Source organism: Candoia aspera, chromosome 4 (genome assembly GCF_035149785.1).
Source record: "Candoia aspera isolate rCanAsp1 chromosome 4, rCanAsp1.hap2, whole genome shotgun sequence".
Classification (NCBI taxonomy): Eukaryota; Metazoa; Chordata; class Lepidosauria; order Squamata; family Boidae; genus Candoia; species Candoia aspera.
Window position 1 is genome coordinate 40889092 of NC_086156.1, and position 20031 is coordinate 40909122.

At 40.0% G+C, this 20031-nt stretch overlaps 1 protein-coding gene across 3 annotated transcripts in view; it reads right to left on the reverse strand.

Moving 5' to 3' along the window:
- The window catches only part of SLC4A7 (solute carrier family 4 member 7), a 94226-nt gene extending 74886 nt beyond the window's left edge, over nucleotides 1–19340 (reverse strand). For 2 of the 3 annotated variants that reach the window (XM_063303913.1, XM_063303915.1), the window contains exon 1: nucleotides 19190–19340. In XM_063303913.1, coding sequence (XP_063159983.1) covers nucleotides 19190–19237 — 48 coding nt within the window. In that variant the 5' untranslated portion in view covers nucleotides 19238–19340. Of the gene's footprint in view, nucleotides 1–38; nucleotides 210–19189 lie in introns of those variants that run through there. The other variant, XM_063303914.1, reaches the window with a different exon arrangement.
- Nucleotides 19341–20031: the final 691 nt, after the last annotated feature.

Genomic DNA, 20031 nt, shown 5'->3' on the forward strand with positions numbered 1-20031 from the left:
AATATGAAAAGATAAAAAGGAAAAAAATATTTACATACAGGTAGCAGCTCTCTGTCTAGATGCATTCCTTCCATGCCGATGCAGAAAAAGAGAGAATGTCCTTGTGGAAGACTGCAGTGTAATGTGCTTCAAGATACCAGACTGTACATAACCTCTTTATAACATTATATCCAACGCAGATGTATACTGGTACAAAACTCCCTGTTGCAGCCAATTATCTAACAAAGATACTTAATCTTTCAAGCCAGTAACTGCAACCAGCACAGGGTCACAGAATAGCAGAATTGAGGAACATGGCATGGCTTCAATTCCCACAGAGGGAACACCAAAAAAGGAGCTGAAACTATGCGGTTTGTGACTTAGCATTTAGCTACAGCAGTAACTAAAAACAGCCTCCCAACTGAAATATTATTCTTTGAAGGCCAAGGTTTCATCATTACTAACTACAAATATTTGATTCAAATTCCAAAATCTGAAAAAAAAAAAAAATCAAGCACTAAACATATTTAGATTGTCTTAATGCCTTAAAAACAGATTTCCTAATGTACCATCATTTTTAAAAAGCACTTTTAGGGTTCTAAGAAAAGCTTGGAGATGATCCCCAATAAAAAAAGCACAAGTCAAGAATTATTTTTATATGTTGTTTCTTAAAAGCTATTTATTTGAAGTATAACTTCCAATATAACTGGAATGTGGCTTATTCCAGAATGAATAACAAAAAGTCACCAGTTTTGCCATCAAGTTCATATTTTATTTTGTCTGTGTATGTATATATGGATTTCTTTTTAATTCTTAACCTTTCGCATCTAAATGTACTTGCCCATATTAGCCATTTGTGGTCCAAAAGGTCTCTCTTTGTCTAAAACTATCTGGCAGGTCGCTCAGCTAAGAAAGTCAACTGAGTTGCCATATCAAGCTTATAATAATATTCCAAGTCATACATTTAAAATATTCAGAGTTTATTAAATAAACTCACTTTTCCTCAGTAATTAAAGTTGTCTAAATAACTTGAACTAACCAGGTTATTTTATACATTCATGTTTCAAAACCTCATTTAGGTAAACTTCCTTGTCATTTTTATCTAGGTGATAAAAAATATCTGGCAATTTTTTATAACCTATCATTATTCAGTCCACATGATTCTAATGTGTTCTAATCACAGCTATCTCTCTAAATTGGAAATGATCATTTTAAAATATGAAAACTGTATCATCCTGCACAGAGAACATTATTCAGATATTTATCACCATGATAATTTCTTGATTTTACCTATGCCCCCATTTGAACAAGTGCTATTAGCTGTTAGAGTTCTAAATGAAAAAACGTAAATTTTTCTATTTTTGCTTTTGGGATCCATACTTTTTAACAGCATATAATTAACAACAACAACAACTGATTAAATTTATATGCCATCCAACTATCAACTCTGACTGATTATTGATCTGGAACGTTTTTTAACTGTTTGCCCAGTTCACATAACCTACCTAACTGGGTCAGTGGAGGGGATACTGTGTTGTGGGATACCAAAAATAAGCCAATTGTTCCATTTAATTAACCCTGAGGGGTTAAAATTAGCTGTCAACAGTAGGGTTGGGCTATTAGGATTTAGAGTGAAGAACCACGCTGAGACAAGAAGCTGAAGCTCTAGTGTTTATTGTTCTACTCTACTGGACAGAATCCTGCTAAACTGAAAGGCACTAGCAAACTCTACTAGAAAAAAACCCAGAAACCCAAGGCAGGTCTTTTCTGAACTTCTGGGCTGGGAGCCCAAGAGATTCAACACTGCATGTGTGCTTTTTCCCCTGGAGAGGGCCCCCCTCTTCTTCATCAGCAATCTCCATAACATAGGCCCAGTGTCCATTAAAGGCTCTGCTACGTCTGCAAGCTTGATCTTCCTTCCTCGGTTTCTAGTACTCTTACTCACAAGGTACCTGCAGTGTCCCTCTGGGTCCTGCAGGCTTCCTCGTAAGGGGCCGCATTCCGGGGCACACATGGGCAATCTCTTTGGGTTCTCCTTGTCCAGAAAAGGTCTGCTGGTCTGGGCCCATAGCCTGGTCTTGGTTCCCAGCCTCAGGGACATCTCTGTGTTTTCAGAGACATGTCAGTCCTCCATTTGCTCTATTGGAAGAATGGCTGAAAAAGCAAGCTCTTTCATTGCAGAATTCACTGCCAACTTAGGACAGCACAGAATACTCCACCAAAATACAGTCTGAGTGTAGCAGCCAAACCACAGCTTTGCTGCCTGTTTAATGGGAAAGCAAACCATCCTGATATCATAAAACTTTACTAATAATTTCCTATTGCAAATGCTCAATGGATAAAAAGCACTTCCTGGAAAAAAGTGGGTGTGATAAAGTAACTCCAAAACTGACTTGTGATCCAATTAGTGTGACTATGATAATGAGATCTAAATAGATTACTGGCTGAGAATCACCTAAAAATATATTAGCTTGCTTCCTAGACCCTATCAATAAAAATTAGGTGCAACTCTCTCCCTTGTTCTGAGGACAAGGCTTATATAAGTTGCATTAGTTTAATGGCACTAGTAAATTAAAGAGAAGAGGGAAGGGGAACATAATTGTCCTTTAACTCTTTATTTGTCATTGTCTTATCTATGCCATTTAAATATAGTTAAGAATAATTAGAAAAGGTATATATTTTAATCTGATTAAGTGTTTATTTTTTACACTAAGCAGTTTGTCACTGCAAAACACAGCTTAAGAAGCTTCTATTACAGATGGTTAATTTAGGTGAACAATATCAACAGTGTGACCTGCAGACAGATAATACAGAATCAGTGAATGTATGAAGTCTCTGCAGAAAATGAAACAAATGTATTTTATTCTTCATAGAACTAGGTCACGAGCAGTATCACTTTTTGCCATTTAGAGCATGGCCTTCCTTTCATCAGTGTGACAACGTATACTGCACTAAACTATTATCACTTGAAATCAGGTATATAATAGGTTCAGCATAATATGTATTAATGAAAATAAATTAGATCATCTTCCCCTGAACCACCACTGATCACATAATCTGAGCTTTCCCCTGAAATTAAAGTGCAATTCTAGGACACAAAGTATGTGCTCAAAAATTTAAGATCAAATCTAGGTATCATACACTGTCTTTTCACATTAACAAAATCTATGCATTGAATCTAATACCATACTTTATTTATATTTTGAATTTCGTCACCACCCATCTCATTCAAAGAGCGACTCTGGGCGGTTTAGAATAAAACTAAAAATACAGATTAAAATACAATAAAAACAGTATTTCTTAAATGTAAATGTAAAATATAAAATCCAAGATGGAGATATTAAAAGTTCTTAATTTAAACTCATGAATTGGGACTGGGGTCTCTTCAAGGTGCAAACCACCCCCAGGATTTATTACCCCTCCTCCTGCCTCAAGCGAGATGGCAGAGCCAGGTCTTCACCCCTTTCCAGAAGGCCAGGGGAGTGGGGGCCTTCCTCACCTCTGGGGGAAGAGTGTTCCATAGGGCAGGACAATCTCTCATGGACAGGGTCCGTAACATGCCCTCTCTGCCTGACTGGGTGGGACGAGTTGATGTAATGGGGGTGAGACAGGCCCTCAGGTAACCTGGCCCCATGTCATGTAGGGCTTTAAAGGTGATGACCAACACCTCGAATTGGACCCAGAAGCAAACTGGCACCCAATGCAGCTCCCACAGCAAAGGTGTTAAATGTGCCATCCTTGGGGCACCCAAGACTGCTCGCGCAGCCACATTCTGAACCAGCTGTAGCTTCCAGATACTCTTCAAGGGTAGCCCCATGTAGAGTGTATTACTTGAGAATAAACTGCAATTTTTGAGTGCAATCTCCTCTGATTAGACAGAGATCAGAGCAAATCATAAATTGATATTTTAAAACAAAGTCAGTAAGAAAACTTGTTTCTCTCACCAAAAAAAAAAAAGCCAGCCTGTTGAGGAAGCAAGCATTTTCTACCCCTGTATTTTGTATGATACAGAAATTATACTCCAACACTTCCTCAAGAGTGAAGTGTACTCCCCAAGGGTCCCTCTCTGGCACAGTAAGTGTTCAGAAAGAAGTACAACAGGAATGTATTCTTGCCCCCTCTCTTTTTAACTTATACATCAATTCAATGGTGGACCTTCTTCGTAACTGGGACTTCTATGCTCCTAAACTAGCTGGGTGCAAAATCCCTATACTCCTCTATGCTGATGGTGCCACTATAATTTCACAAACCCCAATAGGATTGAAACAAGCAATGGCAGCAATATTTTGGTACTGCAGACTAAATCAACTAATTTCTTAATTTTGAAAAATCTAAAATTCTGGTCTTTGCTAAGAGCCATTCAACAATCCTGGATAGTAGAAGGGCATAAAATAGAGCAGATTACTGCATTTAAATATCATGGGATGGTTTTCTATCTAAAGGACCTGGAATGCACACCAGAATCATGTAGTGATTACACAAGCGGAGGCCAAGAGATCCCTGCAGCATTAAAACTTTTTGAGATCAAATCATTGGCCCAAATCTTTTACATTGCTCAACTGGAAATTTATGCAAAGAAGGATGCACTGGAATCAGTGCAAACAAAATTGTTGAGATCAATCCTTGCTGCACCCAATGGAACAGCAAATGCCCAGTTAAGGCTTGAGACAGGAATGCCCACAATCCAGGTAAGGGCCTGGAGGACAATGTTAAATTACTGGCTGAAAATCCAATTCTTTCCAGCTGCCTGACCCTTCTAGTTTAAATGGATAATTTTCCTTCTCCCTGGAAACATGGCTTGGGGCCGGGTTACCAAAGGGACCGCCTTCTCCCAGTTGTTTCTGCCCGTCCAATTCGATCTAGTAGGTTGGGTATGCTGCGGGTCCCGTCAGCCAGGGAGTGTCAGCTGGCGGGAACTAGAAGGCGTGCCTTCTCCTCCATAGTGCCTGCCCTCTGGAACATCCTCCCTCCAGAAATTAGGATGTCCCCGACCCTGTTGGCCTTTCGTAAGGGCGTAAAGACCTGGCTTTGTGCCCGGGCCTAGGGCCTCGAGCGTGTGGATGGTCCCGTCTCTTGGCTGTATTAATATCTATGCATTGCTCACTTGGCAGCCATATATATTTATTTTGTATTTATTTTATATTTTAACTGTTTTAATTATAATTGTTTTAATTGTTTTATGGTTTTATTGTTGTAAGCTGCCCAGAGTCACTTGTTGAGATGGGCGGCTATAGAAATCAAATTAATAAATAAAATAAAATAAATAAATAGGCCATGGAGCAGAAGTTGGCATTGTACAGGTTTTCAGCGCTATTCCTAATTTCTTTAGGGTATGACCAAGCCAAACAACTGGTCACCCAAAAAATAAAGGTTATGGAGTTAATAGGTTGTCCCAACATTGCAGAAATTGGATAAACAAGGGCACTTAGGAACCAACAGAATACAAAATCTAACTTTTCCCCAGGATGGGAATAGCATCTTTCAAAGCCAGGCATAATATCTTACCATCCACATCGCTGTAAGATACTCCAGAATCCCATTAACTGAGCACACTTGCTCATGTGGTGACAAGGAGATCAAATCCATTTCTCACATATTATACTGTAAATTCTATAGGGATATTAGATCTACTAACATTCTGCCCCTAATATGTAAATTCCCAGGAAGGCCAGACAATTTCTAGTGAATCATCATCTAGAAGATTCAAAACCCTTCATTATTTATTTCATAGCCAGATTTTACTTTTGTGTTACATATTTTTAAATTTCGCTGGTCTTGACAGAATAAACATTACAATATCTACTACCCCTGTAAATAATTGTTGGAAATTGGTAAAAAATCATAATGCAAACCTGCACAACAGGTTTTGTCAAAGAGGAATCTTCAAATATTGAATGAAAAATGTATTTGTTATTCCTTCCTCTCCCTCCCCCCTCAATAGATTTTTATTTATCTATTTTTGCAGTTTGGACTATATGCATGTTCCCAGCAAGAATCTACAAAATGGGAACTATATGCATGTTCACAGCAAGAATCTACAAAATTTCAGAAGGACAGGAAGTTATAATAGATTAAAAACAATGTAATGCTTTTCTTAGTTCTCTACTCACCTGGTACCAAAGTCACTGAAAATACAGCAACAGATACAGAGCATACTAGCACAGAGAAGTGAATATTCAGTTTCCCAACCCTCAGACCTTTATCAAACTCTCTGAACATTTCTGAACACAAAAACACTCAAGTAATATATTAATTTCACATCTCTTTCAAAGCATTGCAGAGAGCCCAGACAACTTCATTCCTTGTGACACGTTGTGCTACTGATCACAAAACTGCAGTCTCTTCTCTCCCTTAAGTGTTCATATGGAAAATATAGAGTGAAATGTACAATTTTTTGCTAACTAACTGCCTATGACCCTGGTTTTTCTCTGAATTATTAAAAAGGGTTCACAGTTGGTTAACATCATGAATCTTTCAAATTACACTGAGGTGATTAGGATTTTACCAATCAAGCATTAAATTACTATTATTATAGTAGTAGAAGTAGCAGTATGGGCATCTAACTTAAAGCACAATTCTGGGCAGCTTACAAGAACAATAAAACCACAAAACCATAAAAGCCATAAAAACAAACACTAAAAACTTAGTACCTCAGTCATCCTCCTGGGATGCTCCAGCAACAATCCATACGCTCCCATCACTGTACCCAGTACCTGGTGAAAGAGCCAGACCTTTATGGCCTTTCAGAAGGCTAAAAGGATGGGGGCCTGCCAGATTGCTGGGGGAGGTGTTCCAAAGGGTAGGGGCCACCACAGAAAAAGCATCCTTCTAGGTCTCACTAGATGGAAATATTTCAGGGAAGGGACCTGGAATGTGTCCATTCTTTCCAACCTGGTGGGGCAGGCAGATATCCTTAGGCATGAGATACTTTTAATCACAGTAAAAGTACTGTAGCAAAAGTTATCAGAGATTCTAATGTTCATTCAGAAGACTTAGCTTTAAAACTAGAAGCAATCCCACATCCAATTATACAATCAATCAATCAGGAATCCTTATCTAAAAGGAATTTGATAGGCTGTGACATATTGCTGATCACATTTCAGTTAATTTTTTATGTTCATCAAGCAACGTATTGTACATTACTTACAAATGTTTAAGGTCATAATTAGACATGCTGTTTCTGTATTATTAGCCAAATAAAATTAATAAACTTCAATCTTTTATATTTAAAAAGCAATCCACATACAGTACTTTCTACACATACTTCAAGAGAAAATACTCAAATGTTCTGATTCTTTATCTGACATAAAAAGAAAATTAATCCTTTTACAATTATTGGTCACTTGTACTAAAACAGACTGTTAGTCTGTTACATGTGACTACTCAGAGGCCAGTTCCACTGAAGTCAATAGAATTTCTAGATAATAGTCTATAAACCTTAAATAGTATCAATTAATTTGCTATTTGTCCTCTACATATTACTCAACGCTCTAATCAAGACATGAGGACAGTGCCCTCTAGTGACACTGCAGCTGTATTCATTTTTTTAAACGAGTTTAAACATTAAACACAAATTCACATTTCAAGTTAAAACTGAAGTTTTATGAAGTTTATATTAAGACATAGTAAACTGAGACATCTTAGATGACCTGCATTTCTGAGGTTGTAGTGCCTCAGATAAGAAGTCTGTGCAGAGGGTGGTGAGGGCAGCAGAAAAGATAATTGGGATCTCACTTCCTCTCATTCAGGACATGGCACATACACGCTGTCTGCCCGAAATATTGTTAGTGACCCCTTCCACCCCCATTATGGCTTGTTCTCCTTGCTGCCCTCTGGGAAAAGATTCCGCCACATCCAACGTAGAACAGCTAGATTAGGCAACAGTTTTGTCCCCTGGGCTATTAGACTCCTGAACTCTTAATAATCCCTTCTCATTCCATGGGAACACATGCTGGGTGTAGAACTGATATTTATAAGGATAAAGATTAGAGGAGTGGAATGGGTAAAGAACGTATATTACATATTGTAATTATAGTATTATTTTATTCCTTGAACCAATACAACGAAATTTTAATTCATTTTAATGCACACTGTGGTGTATAGTGAAATGACAATAAAAGTTTATCTTATCTTATTATCTTATCTGCTTCCCAGTTTTGCATTTTAAAAAAAGGAGATAGAACACATTTCTGAACTACCAAGAAATGGCAGAAGGAGACAAGCAACATTTTTAATGCTTTATGCAGCATCAGAGCTGTTCATGAGACAATGTTGTCCCCAGCAGAATCCAATCTGGATCCCAGAACAAAAAAACTTTCTAAGTAAAAAACTAATGTGGATGCCTTCTTTTAGAAAAAGCCCATTGAAACCTTTATTACCTTTGAATACTCTATTAGACTTAAGAATGTATTTATTTATTTATTTGATTTTTTTTATCCCATCTTTATTATTTTTATAAATAATTCAAGGCGGCAAGCATATCTAATACTCCTTCCTCCTCCTATTTTCACCACAACAACAACCCTGTGAGGCAAGTTGGGCTGAGAGAGAGTGACTGGCCCAAGGTCACTCAGCCAGCTTCCATGCCTAAGGCGGGACTAGAACTCACAGACTCCTGGTTTCTGGCTCAGCACCTTAACCACTAGACCAAACTGGCTCTCCTCAGCTCCTCAAACTTCCAAAACCACATAGCCTACTTAATTTCCTCTATTTTCCTTCTGTTATTCTTACATTATATTTCATTTAGAAACTTTTTGTCTTCATCAGCTCTGCTTCACTTATTTCTTAGAGGGGTTTTTTGGTTATATCTAAACTTTAAGATACAATTTACACTAACATTTCTTCCATATGTGAGGCATTGCAACAGTACTTGTTTTCTAAAATGCGATTGCAGCTCAGAAGGCATATGACAAATAGTGCCACAAAATGTCCTCTATTTTATAATGGGAGCATGTGAGACACATGCCTTATAAAAAGAAATAGGAGACATTAGAAAAGCAACGTGTTTTGGGTGAGTGCTAGCATAATGGTCATAGGCTACCACAGACACACTTTTAAATTCAAGGTGCTAACTTTAGAGATGTGTAACATTCAGATTCAAAGCAGACAAAGGTGTCTTGAATTCAGCTTGGGCATCCTAGTAGAGCCTTGTGGCAGTTTTTTTACAGAAGCAGCAATTCTTTCCTGAGCCCACCACATGTAATGGTATGTTGGAATGATCTTGGGAGACAGGAGGAAGAGTCACAGCTTAGACAACCATAATGCAAAAGGTATCTCAGCCCACAGAAGGAAAAGGGGCATGAGAAGCATTTCAGAAGGGATCTTCCCTGGTTTTCTGGAAAGTAAAAATAAAGGAGGAAAAAAGTACTTTCAGAGTTGCAAAATTCTGTTACTATAACCCAGGGTTCTCAACCAGGGTTCCATGAGAGATCACTAGGAGTTTCCTGGGAGATCACTAGGAGTTTCCTGGGAGATCTTTATTTTAAAAAATTATTTCAAATTTGGGCAACTTCACATTAAAGAGGTAAGTTTCATTCTTTATTTTTAGTTTAAGAACACTGTTAATGCATATATACAGGCCTACACATGAAACGAATAATTTTGTAACTTGTGGCCTATATTTGAGCCTGAATGTGCAGGAGTTCCCCAAGGCCTGAAAAATATTTCAAAGGTTCCTCCAGGGTCAAAAGATTGAGAAAGGCTGCTATAACCTTACAATAAATGTAGTGTTAGTACTCATGGTTTGTGCTTCTTGTCTGAACTACTTTGAAGAGCCGACACCACAGTAGCTGTGCACCTCAGGAAAATACGCATTTGAGGTATTATCGAGGCAACAACAGGCTGCAGTCATGTATCACTGCCTTGTGGCCACCTCCTTAACTCAGAAACGTATTTTCCAAAAACCTGTATGGCTACCACTGCAAGCCCAGAAAAGATGTGCTCCTTTAAGGAAGTGATGGTTAAGTATAACACAGGTGCATATTCCAGTAAACATATACAAACAGTCATATTTGCACATAAAACACAGTTTCAATACAAGAGAATATATGTAGCTCAGGGTTGAACTGTGGAGTCCTTGGTGCTCTCTGAACTTGGTTGTTTGCTTGCAGATGTTTTATTACCCAAGTAGGTAAGATCATCAGTGCTAGTGAGTGTGGAGTTTGCTCCCTGTTTATATACAGTAGCTTGCCCTGCCAGTGTTGGTGGGGGTGTGGTTTTCTCCTTGGTAGTTCCTTGATTAGGGTATTGTTTTCCACTTGATTGTTTGTCTGGTGTTAATCCCTGCTTATCTGGGTGTTGGCTGCTAGAGGGGATGTGTACTTGTCTGTTCTTGTTTCCTTATCTCTTTGTCTCTTTTAAATGGTGTGTAAATATGGTTTATTTCTATGTGTCTATTGATGGCTGATTTGTCTGAATACCAAGCTTCCAGGAATTCCCTAGTATTTTTGGATTTGGCTTCATCTAGGATGCTCACAGTTTCCCAGTTGAAACTATGGTTGAGTCTGTCCATGTATTGTGAAGTTAAGGAGTTTTCATTGTGTCTTCTGACTGCTAGTTGGTGTTCGTGGATGTGCTCTGCTGGTCTTCTGCCTGCGTGTCCTACATAGAGGCTATTACAGCCCTTACACTGTATGCTGTAGATGATTCCTGTTTTTTTCTTCTTGGACTACTGGGTCTTTTGGGTTACTTAAGATGTTTTGGAGGGCTTTAGTTGGTTTGTGTACTATGGTGATGACACAGTTTGTTTCTGTAAATCCTTCCTTAGTTATCAATTTATTGCTGGAAACAACTTGGCGCTTAACTTCCTCTCCATGAAATGTCTATTCTCTAATTGATTTCATAAATAAATCTTATCAGCAAATCAGATCTGAATTCCTTTAAGTCATTTTCACAATGCCTACTGTATTAGATTTTCATTTTATTTAAGTAGCATACACGTTTCACTAACAGCATCTTAAAAGTAACATGATAGTGTTGCAACTTTGAAATACATTGTACTTACCAGATTACAAAAGTTGTACTTGCCCAAAAAATCTGTCATAAAAGCAGCTAGAGAAAAACTGCTTTTAGAGAAGAATTTATTAAGAAAATGAACTGGAGCACACTGGTAGAACATAGCACATATAGAAAGATATGCCAAATCAATTTTTATCAACTTTTCACAGTAAAACGATGGGAACTGTGGTATTTCCAATGATTTGTTTAGGGAACTGGTACCTTCTAATTAGTTCACAAATTATTTGAAGTTAAGGATGAAGAGTAACTCGCTATTATTTAAAGAATAAATAATGCTTTATAACAAAAATAGGCAGTTAAGCTCTCCAAAAGAATACTTCCAGGACATTTCTTAACATCAGTAACTAGGGAAGATTGGCTTTAATTTGCTCTTGCCTTTGTGTTCTGCTTATGCATCCTTGTTAGATATATCTGAGAATAAATTTTCATAAACTAGCTTTTCTAAAGAAGATTTTTGAAGGAAAATAGTATCAGGGAAATAGGCTGGAGTATGCATCGGCTGCACTATGAGGCAGGCAGTAGAAACAGTTACAGGATATAATAGCCATGTAGAACTGCCCCTATTTATTTTTAGAGTGGACTCTTTAATACCTAATGAATAGATCTGATTATTTCAATCATTAAAATTAATCACAAAGTTTAAGGTAAAATTAATGCATATAATACCACATATCTACTTATGAATCCCACATTACAACTTCAAACTGTTTCCATAATTTTATATTATCTATAAATATATACGTAATTACAGTAGACTCTCAGTTAACCGGCACCCATGGGGGTTGGTAGATGCCAGATAAATGCAGTTTCTGGTTGCTTGAGAGTTACTATTAAACCCTAATACCCACTAGATGGCAGCAGAGAGATACAGACCTTTTTTGCCGGTTGCTTGGGAGTACCAGGTTTTTTTCTGGTTCAATTTTTGTGCCAGTTGCTTGAGAGTGCTGGCTTGTTGTTTTTTTCTGGTTGTTTGAGAATGCCAGTTTTTTTCTAGTTCAATTTGTGTGCCAGTTGCTTGAGTTCTGGTTAACTGAGAGTCTACTGTATTTATAAATAACCAGTAATAATACATCAAACTCAGTTAAGGCATAGCATAACATAATTATAGTCAAGACCAATAAAATATTATTATGGCAAGTCTTTTTGCAAGAGATGCCTTGTTTAGGTAGTCAGCTAGAAGGTATCTTAGTTATTTTCACTATTTAAGAAACAATGCAGATAGTCCTTGTTTAGCAACCACAACTGGGACTGGCAACTCATCACTAAGTAAAGCAGTAGCTAAGCGGGAAATCATGTGACTGCGATTATGCTTTCCTTTTCCCCACTCCCCTGCTCTTTGGAATGCTCATCCCAGAGGCATTGGCATAGTTGGCTCAAAACTGACAAGATTAATCAGTTTTACATCTTCAGCTTTTGTTTGCCTCCTAGCCACTCCCCCACCCTTTGGAATGCTCACCCTGGTGCTGGGATAATTAACAAGAAGGGAATTAATGTTTGTATTTACATTCATTGGAGAGGATGGGATTACAAGAGAGTAAGCAAGTAGACTATGAGGAATACACAAAAGCAATGCACTGGTGCCGGCAGCCACAAGCACACTACGCAAACAGCTGGGTGTACTCCCCATTGTGTGCCTGCTTCTTCTCTTGTAATCCCTTCCTCTCCAATCTCTCCACTCTGCAAAGAGGGGGGTGGGGAGAAACACAACAGGTCAGGCATAGGACAACATGTACTGACTGTAATGGTGATCACATGACTGAGGGACACTGCAAAGTTCATAAATGTGGGTATTGGTTGTAAAGTTATTTTTTCAGCACCATCATAACTTCAAATGGTTGCTGTAACTGGCAGTCAGTAAGTGAGGACTACCTGTAAATCTTTTAGGTTTATTATATTTAAATTGGAGAAAGCAATATTCTAATTTCAAAGAGACTTAAAGAAAACAAGAAATATAAAAACAGAAGAAATTTCAAGTCAAAATATGCTGAGCACCTAGACAGCTTTGTTAACAGTGACTTAGGAAAAAAATTACAGTATGAGATATTGCCTGCTGATAACTCAGTACATATATACAGTGTGTATGTGTATATGTATAAAATTCCCTTCTCACCCCTATGGGTGGTATGTGTCTTTCTCAACCACGGATCCTCTACCAGAGGCCTGGGAGTTTGAGGGTTCTGTGCAGTATCTTAGCTGTTCCTAGCACTGCACTCTTCTGGACAATGAGCTCTGATGTTGTTCCTGGGATCTGCTGGAGCCACTCTCCCAGCTTGGGAGTCACAGTCCCAAGTGCCCCTACTGTCATGAGCACCAATGCTGAGCAGGAAGGGGCCCCTATCCAGGGGGGGAAACGCATGCATAGTAGCAAGGATTTGAGCAGTCATTCAAAGAGACACAGAACAGACCCGCCTTGACTTTTGGGGTTTATCTGTAGGGGCTTTCTCACACTTCTTCAGTTTGATAGGATTGATGTCCTAACAAGCAGGAACCACGCTGAGACGAGGAATAAGTCTCTAGTGTTTTATTACTGCTTCATTAGACAGAAAATTCTAACAAACTGAAGAAGCCTGGGAAAACCCCTACAGATAAACCCCAGAAGTCAAGGTGGGTCAGTTCTGTGTCTCTTTGAATGACTGTTTAAATCCTCGCTACTACGCATGCGTTTTCCCCCCTGGATAGGGCCCCCCTCCTGATCACCATCAGTGCTAATGACATCTACCACCACTGGGACCACTTTGGCCTTCACTTTCCACATTCTCTCTAATTCCTCCTTCAGGCCCTGGTACTTCACCAGCTTCTCATAGTCCTTCTTCCTGATGTTGCTGTCACTTGGCACTGCTACATCTATCACCACCGCTGTCTTCTGGTTCTTGTCTACTACCACAATGTCTGGTTGATTGGCCAGTACCTGCCTGTCTGGATCTGGAAGTCCCACAGGAACTTAGCCCTGTCATTCTCCACAACCTTCTGTGGAATCTCCCATCTGGACTTGGGAGGGTCTAGCCCATACATTGTGCAGATGTTCCTGCATACAATGCCAGCTACTTGGTTGTGCCGTTCAGTGTATGCTGTTCCTGCCTGCATCTTATACTCTGCCCCTATGCGTTGGACTGTCTCTGAGGCCTCTCTGCACAGTCTGCACCTTGGGTCTTGTCTAGTGTGGTAGACCCCTGCTTCTATGGATCTGGTGCTCAGTGCCTGTTCTTGGGCTGATATGATCAGTGCCTCAGTGCTGTCTTTTAGTCCAGCCCTTTCCAGCCACTGGTAGGATTTCCTGTCAGCCACCTCAGCTATCTGTCGATGGTATATCCCATGCAGGGTCTTGTCTTGCCATGGCACTTCCTCTACTTGATCTTCCTTCCAGGTCTGCTGTTGCCTCAAGCATTCTCTCAACAGCTCATCTATAGGTGCCATCTTACTGATGTAAAAAATGGATGTTCTGAGCCTCATCCAGGACAGTGGCTTGGACACTCACCAGACCCAGCCCTCCCTCTTTTCGCCTGGTGTACAGTCTCTGGGTGTTGGACTTGGTGTGGAAGCCTCGGTACATTGTTAGAAGCTTCCGGGTCTTCACATCATCAGCCTCATATATCATATCACATATTAGATGGATAGATATAAAAGCAATACCATTTTAAAGTAAGTATACTATAACAAATGGCAACCACCTTATGTCCATAGAGGTTTGATGATTTTTCTGGATTCTATGGAATCCTGTGCATAATATGAACATATGTATAAGACAGTGAAAAGTCAAAGCAAGAGCAGGTAGAAAATAATTCTCAGATTCACTATTCAAACTATACTTTGTTAAAAAAAGAACAAGAATTATATAGCAGTACTTGAATAGTTATTTTCTTTTTACGATAGTCATATACTCACCACATTTTCATCTTAAGTTACTATGTTATGATGAAAAACATAGAAAGCCTTTACTTTTTGAAATTTTAACTGTAAGCATGCAGGTTCAAATCAAAGCTAAATGTAAACTTTAAGAAGTTCTGTAATAAAGTCTGGATCCTTCATCCTTATCAAGTAATAGACTGCTTCAAAATCAAATCATATAGAATATATCAGGTCTATTAATACTAGGATTCCATTTAAATTAGAATCTCTAGTGTTTTCCATGTTCGACAAAACAAAGAAAGGTATGGAAGCACAGAGAAATAACTTCCTTTTGACAGCATGTTCATCTCTTTCTCTTCATTTATTTCAGATAACTTAAAATGGGGTAGGGAGAGAAGAAGGCATAAATTGTGTAGGCAATGGAAAAAATCATTCCATCTCTCCCACATCCAGGATCCATCTGGCAAAGCTAATTGCAAACTGGAAAATACATGGATGATCAGGGGCAAATTAGGAGGACCTTTAAGTGGGCTCCATCGGTTAATATGATGTTGGTTACTTGGTACCAAAATGCATGGAGCATGTATGTGAAGCTTGCTTCACCTGTTAATGTCCTTCAGTAGAACAAATTTCAGTGAATAATTCAGTATGCAATAGATGTAGTTATATAATATGTCAGATACTATATGTGTATAATTTAGCATTGCTTTTTAACAAATAAGAGAATGCACTTATTTGTTAATTTGTTTTAGGTATCTGTAGGATGTTACTGTATGATAAAACCTTACTTTTATATATAAATTACTTTCCAAATAGTGATTATTAAAGGTTGGTAAAGGTAAAAGTTTCCCTTGACATTAAGTCCAGTTGTGTCCGACTCTAGGCGGCGGTGCTCATCTCCGTTTCAAAGCCGAAGAGCCGGTGTTTGTCCATAGACAGTTCCATGGTCATGTGGCCGGCATGACTAGACGGACTGCTGTTACCTGCCCGCCGAAGCGGTACCTATTAATCTACTCACATTTGCATGTTTTTGAATTGCTAGGTTGGCAGGAGCTGGGACTAGCAACAGGAGCTCACCCCATCATGCGGATTCGAACCGCCGACCTTCCGATCGGCAAGCTCAGCAGCTCAGCGGTTTAACCCGCAGCGCCACCGCGTCCCCCTTATTACAGGTACACTTTAGTTAAAATGTGAAACGGGAAAATACACTGTAAAAACAAGAAAAGAAGGACTTTAACAGGTGGTATTTGCATATTCCATGTGAAGACCCTCTAAAAAGAATACTATGCACTATCTACAAACTTTTAAAGGTATTTGTAGTGCTAGGAGGAAAGCACCAGAATGCTTATTTATTTTACAACACTTATATATCACTCCAATCTGACTGAGAGATATACCAAGCAAACAAAAAAACAGAATATTACAAAGCAATTAAAAAGTACAATAATCAGCAATCACAATAATATTGGAAATAAATAATAGATGGACACCTACAATCAGTGTAGGCTCCAAAGGTCCATTGAAACAAGATGATTTTAAGAGCCTTCTTGAATGAGAGGAAGGCAGGAGCCAACTGTACCTCAAGGGACAGTATGTTCCACAGAAGCGCAGGGTGGGGAGGAAAGGAGTAGGATAAGTATGATCATCTGTGAATGGTCAGAAAGGGTTGATCAGAAAGCAGTGTCTTAAAATAAAAAGGAGATAGCAACTGAATATTCTGCTTTTAAATAAACTACCGCTAACTGGAGAGTTAAATACTGCACAAGAAAGAAATCTATATCCATTTCATTATGTAAACATTTTAATTAACATAAATTAGTGCTTTTTTTGCCACAGAGAAGAAAATGGGCTGGAGCCAATGCCACCTTTGGTGATCTTTCAAAGCTCCAAAATTATTCCTTCAAGTATACTTTGAACAGAAAACAATGTCCAATGTGTATATGCAAAATTATACTTAGCCCAATGAGACAATAGCTGAAGCAGTGAGAAAAGGACAAGGAGAATCCATATAGCTAAAACTATCACAGAACAAATAATACAATCAAACTTTCATTCCCCTGTCCTCAATATACAACTCTTCACTGAATAACACTCAATCTTCTCAGACACTTAGCCTTATAATATTTAGAGGAGGCAAAGAGGAGCTAAAAGTACTGCATATACTGTACATGAAAGCAGTCCAAAGACAGTAACACTTAAACCCTACAAAGTGAGTACTGATGGATTTCTTCCATAACGGAAACTATGGTAAACTACCAGAAAACATTATGTTAAATCATTCTCTTCACACATTATGCCATTTTAGGGAGGGGAATGAGAAGGAAACTGGCCCAAATGCAGGCAAAAAGTATCCTCCCCTGTTTTACCATGGTCATTATCACACAAATATAAGGCCTGATTCACAATAAAGTTTTGCTATTAGGCATTTCAGGGAACTACAAAGTTGTTCATTCAAAACTTCCAGCCATATATGGAGTCCAGAAGCCATCTCTGTTGCACCGCTTCTGGAGACCCCACTGTAGCCAAGAGGTTTAAATGAGCTCTTGCCTGGGAACCACAAACCCTACGAAACAGGGATGTGCACAACATTTCAAAATTAACTTGTTTCAAATTCAAAATGCATATTTTGAATTCAAAGCACATCCAAAATGAACCATGCAGCCTGTTTTGAATGCAAAACATTTTACTTGAAACAATAGTTTCCAACTTGAAATAAGATGCTCTGACTTCAAAATAGTCTGAATTATAAACATTTTGTGCATTTAGATAGGAATTTTAAGGCATTGCTTGGATATGGTTTCAAGTGCACCAGACCTGCAAGATCTGACCAGGTATTAGTTAAACTGCTTTTCTGGGCCACTGTGATGTTATCCAAAATGTTTGTGCACAATCTTTTGCATTATAAGTAACGCATATTGTGGCTAAAGCTACTAGTTAGCTTGTTTATTAATACAGATCATGTAGTAGGAAAAAATAATAGTGAAAAAAGCATGTACAGCAAAGTGTTTATCATCCTGTCAGAAAAGCTTTCCAGTACCTAGTGCCCATTTTTACCACTCAATTAAGTTAGATTAATTGCCAAAGCATAGCCTCAAGAAACCTTGGCAATGAACTCAAGGTTAACTTTAGGACAAGTGGCAGAAACTCAACAAAAACTTCACCTAAACTGACCCCCCCCAAATCAAACTTCCTCAAAAAAAAAAGAAAAAAAGAAAGTGGAAAAAAACCCCAGTACTATTACTGAACAGGCTTGTGTCTGCTTCATTTCAACTGCAGTCTCTAACGGAAGTAAAGTGAATCATTGTTATATTATCCCTTGATGAACACCTCCATAAACACCAGCAATGAAAAGGGCCTAGAAACAGTACATCATTTCCTTGAGCTCCATATGACAGCAAGCTCTGAGGACAAAAGAACTGGTGCTGGCAAGCCATGTGTTTGCACTCCCAAAGGGAGTTAAACGGTAAAGAACAGGGGAGCAGAGTCTCACAAGCAGACACAGCAACTGCCTCCAGAGATTCACCTACATAGTTGTATTCCAGCCCAGAACATACACCAGGTTTGATTTTACAGTCTGCTCATTGTACTCCTTTACCTTGCTTGACACTCTTCAGTGTGTACTATGGTCTGAAATGAGTGTGTGGGATGGAAGAGGCTGAGGGAGAGAAAGAGAGAGCGAGCCAGGGAACAAAGCCCAAGCTCCCTCTCTGGCCTGTCCTCACCGTATCTAGGGCTCGGCCTAAACAAAAGCAACGAACAGAAGGCCAGGAGCTGCTGTAAAAAGAAAAGTCTTTTTCTGTCTCTCTGTCACGCATACACAGAAACAGGAAACGAGCAACTGGGGCATGAGAAGATGCTGACGAGAAATATTTCGCCCAGAGGAAGGGGAAGAATTAACACTAGAATTACACGGACTGTTGCTCAGATTATCCTAACCACCCCTGAATTCACTGGGCGACAACAATACTATTATTTTGGGCTCTGGGTGCACGCAATGTTGCCTGGGGATGAACCAAGGAAGGAAGAAAAAGAACGAAGGAGGGCGAAGTCTTCCGTAACCCTCCCCACATGGCTCCCGGACTGACACCTGTGACAGAGAGAGACCGAGAGCACGAGCGCCGAGCTTTGGGTTATCTCCGCGGGCATTAAATGCCCGGCGGCGGCGCTTCCTCCCGGCTGCCGGGCGAGGGAAGAGACGCCGGGCTCCGCCCCCACAAAGGGGAACAGCAGCAAGCAGCAGCAGCAGCGACCGCAGAGCCCCGGCTGAGAGGAAAGCGGGAAAGGGGGCGCCTCCCTTCTGTCTCCCCAACTTTTTCACCGCCTCCGCCTCATCCCCGCGCTGAATTACCGTTGTGAGTAGCGGTCTCATCTGTTCCCCGGCCCGCTCCTCCTCCATGGCGCGCCCAAGACGGACAGCGCTGGGAGTCGAGGTCTGCGCTCGCTGTCTGGCTACGTCGGGTGAGGAAAAGGAAACGCCGCGGCTCCGGCAACAACGAGGCTTTCACTTGGACGCCCGCTTCTGCTCTAGCCAAGCCTAGCCGGCTCGCGCCTAGCCACGCCCCTCGACCGCCCGATTGGCAGCACGCCTAACCAATCGCCGCAAGAATGCGGCTCCTCCTCTACGGGGAGAAAGGCGCTGAGAGACGAAGTGGTTCTGTGGAGGCGGGAGGGCAGAACGGACTTTCGGAGGGTAAAGGGATTAAAACGCGACCTTTCTCTGCGCTCAAGGGGAGCCTCTTCAGGTGACGGTGGTTTTCTCTTCTGCTTAGAAATAGAAGTCCCGCGGACCAGACGGGATTTTTTTTATTCTCGGTGCCGAGAACCGAGCAGGAGGAGAGGAGCTAAGCTAAAGGAGAGTTTCCAGGCGGAGCTTTTAGGGCGCAATCGCCTGCCTTTGGGAATGGAGCCCGAACTCGGGGTCTGTGCTTCCACGGCATGTTGCCCTGCAAACTGTCCGACCCTATTTTAGCTTTCTGTGTTTGGGGAACCCAGCCTGTGGGGTTACTTGTTGGCTCAGGGCTTCATGAGAAGCCAGAACATTCGTTTAATTGAATAAAACATGACTAACGTAACCATAATTTATTGTTTGAAAATAGCCTGCACTTTTGGATCATTAGCTCAGGTTATTGCAATCTGGATGCATCTTCGATCAAATTCAGATTAGTAAGGGTAGGGCCTCTTACGTGAAAT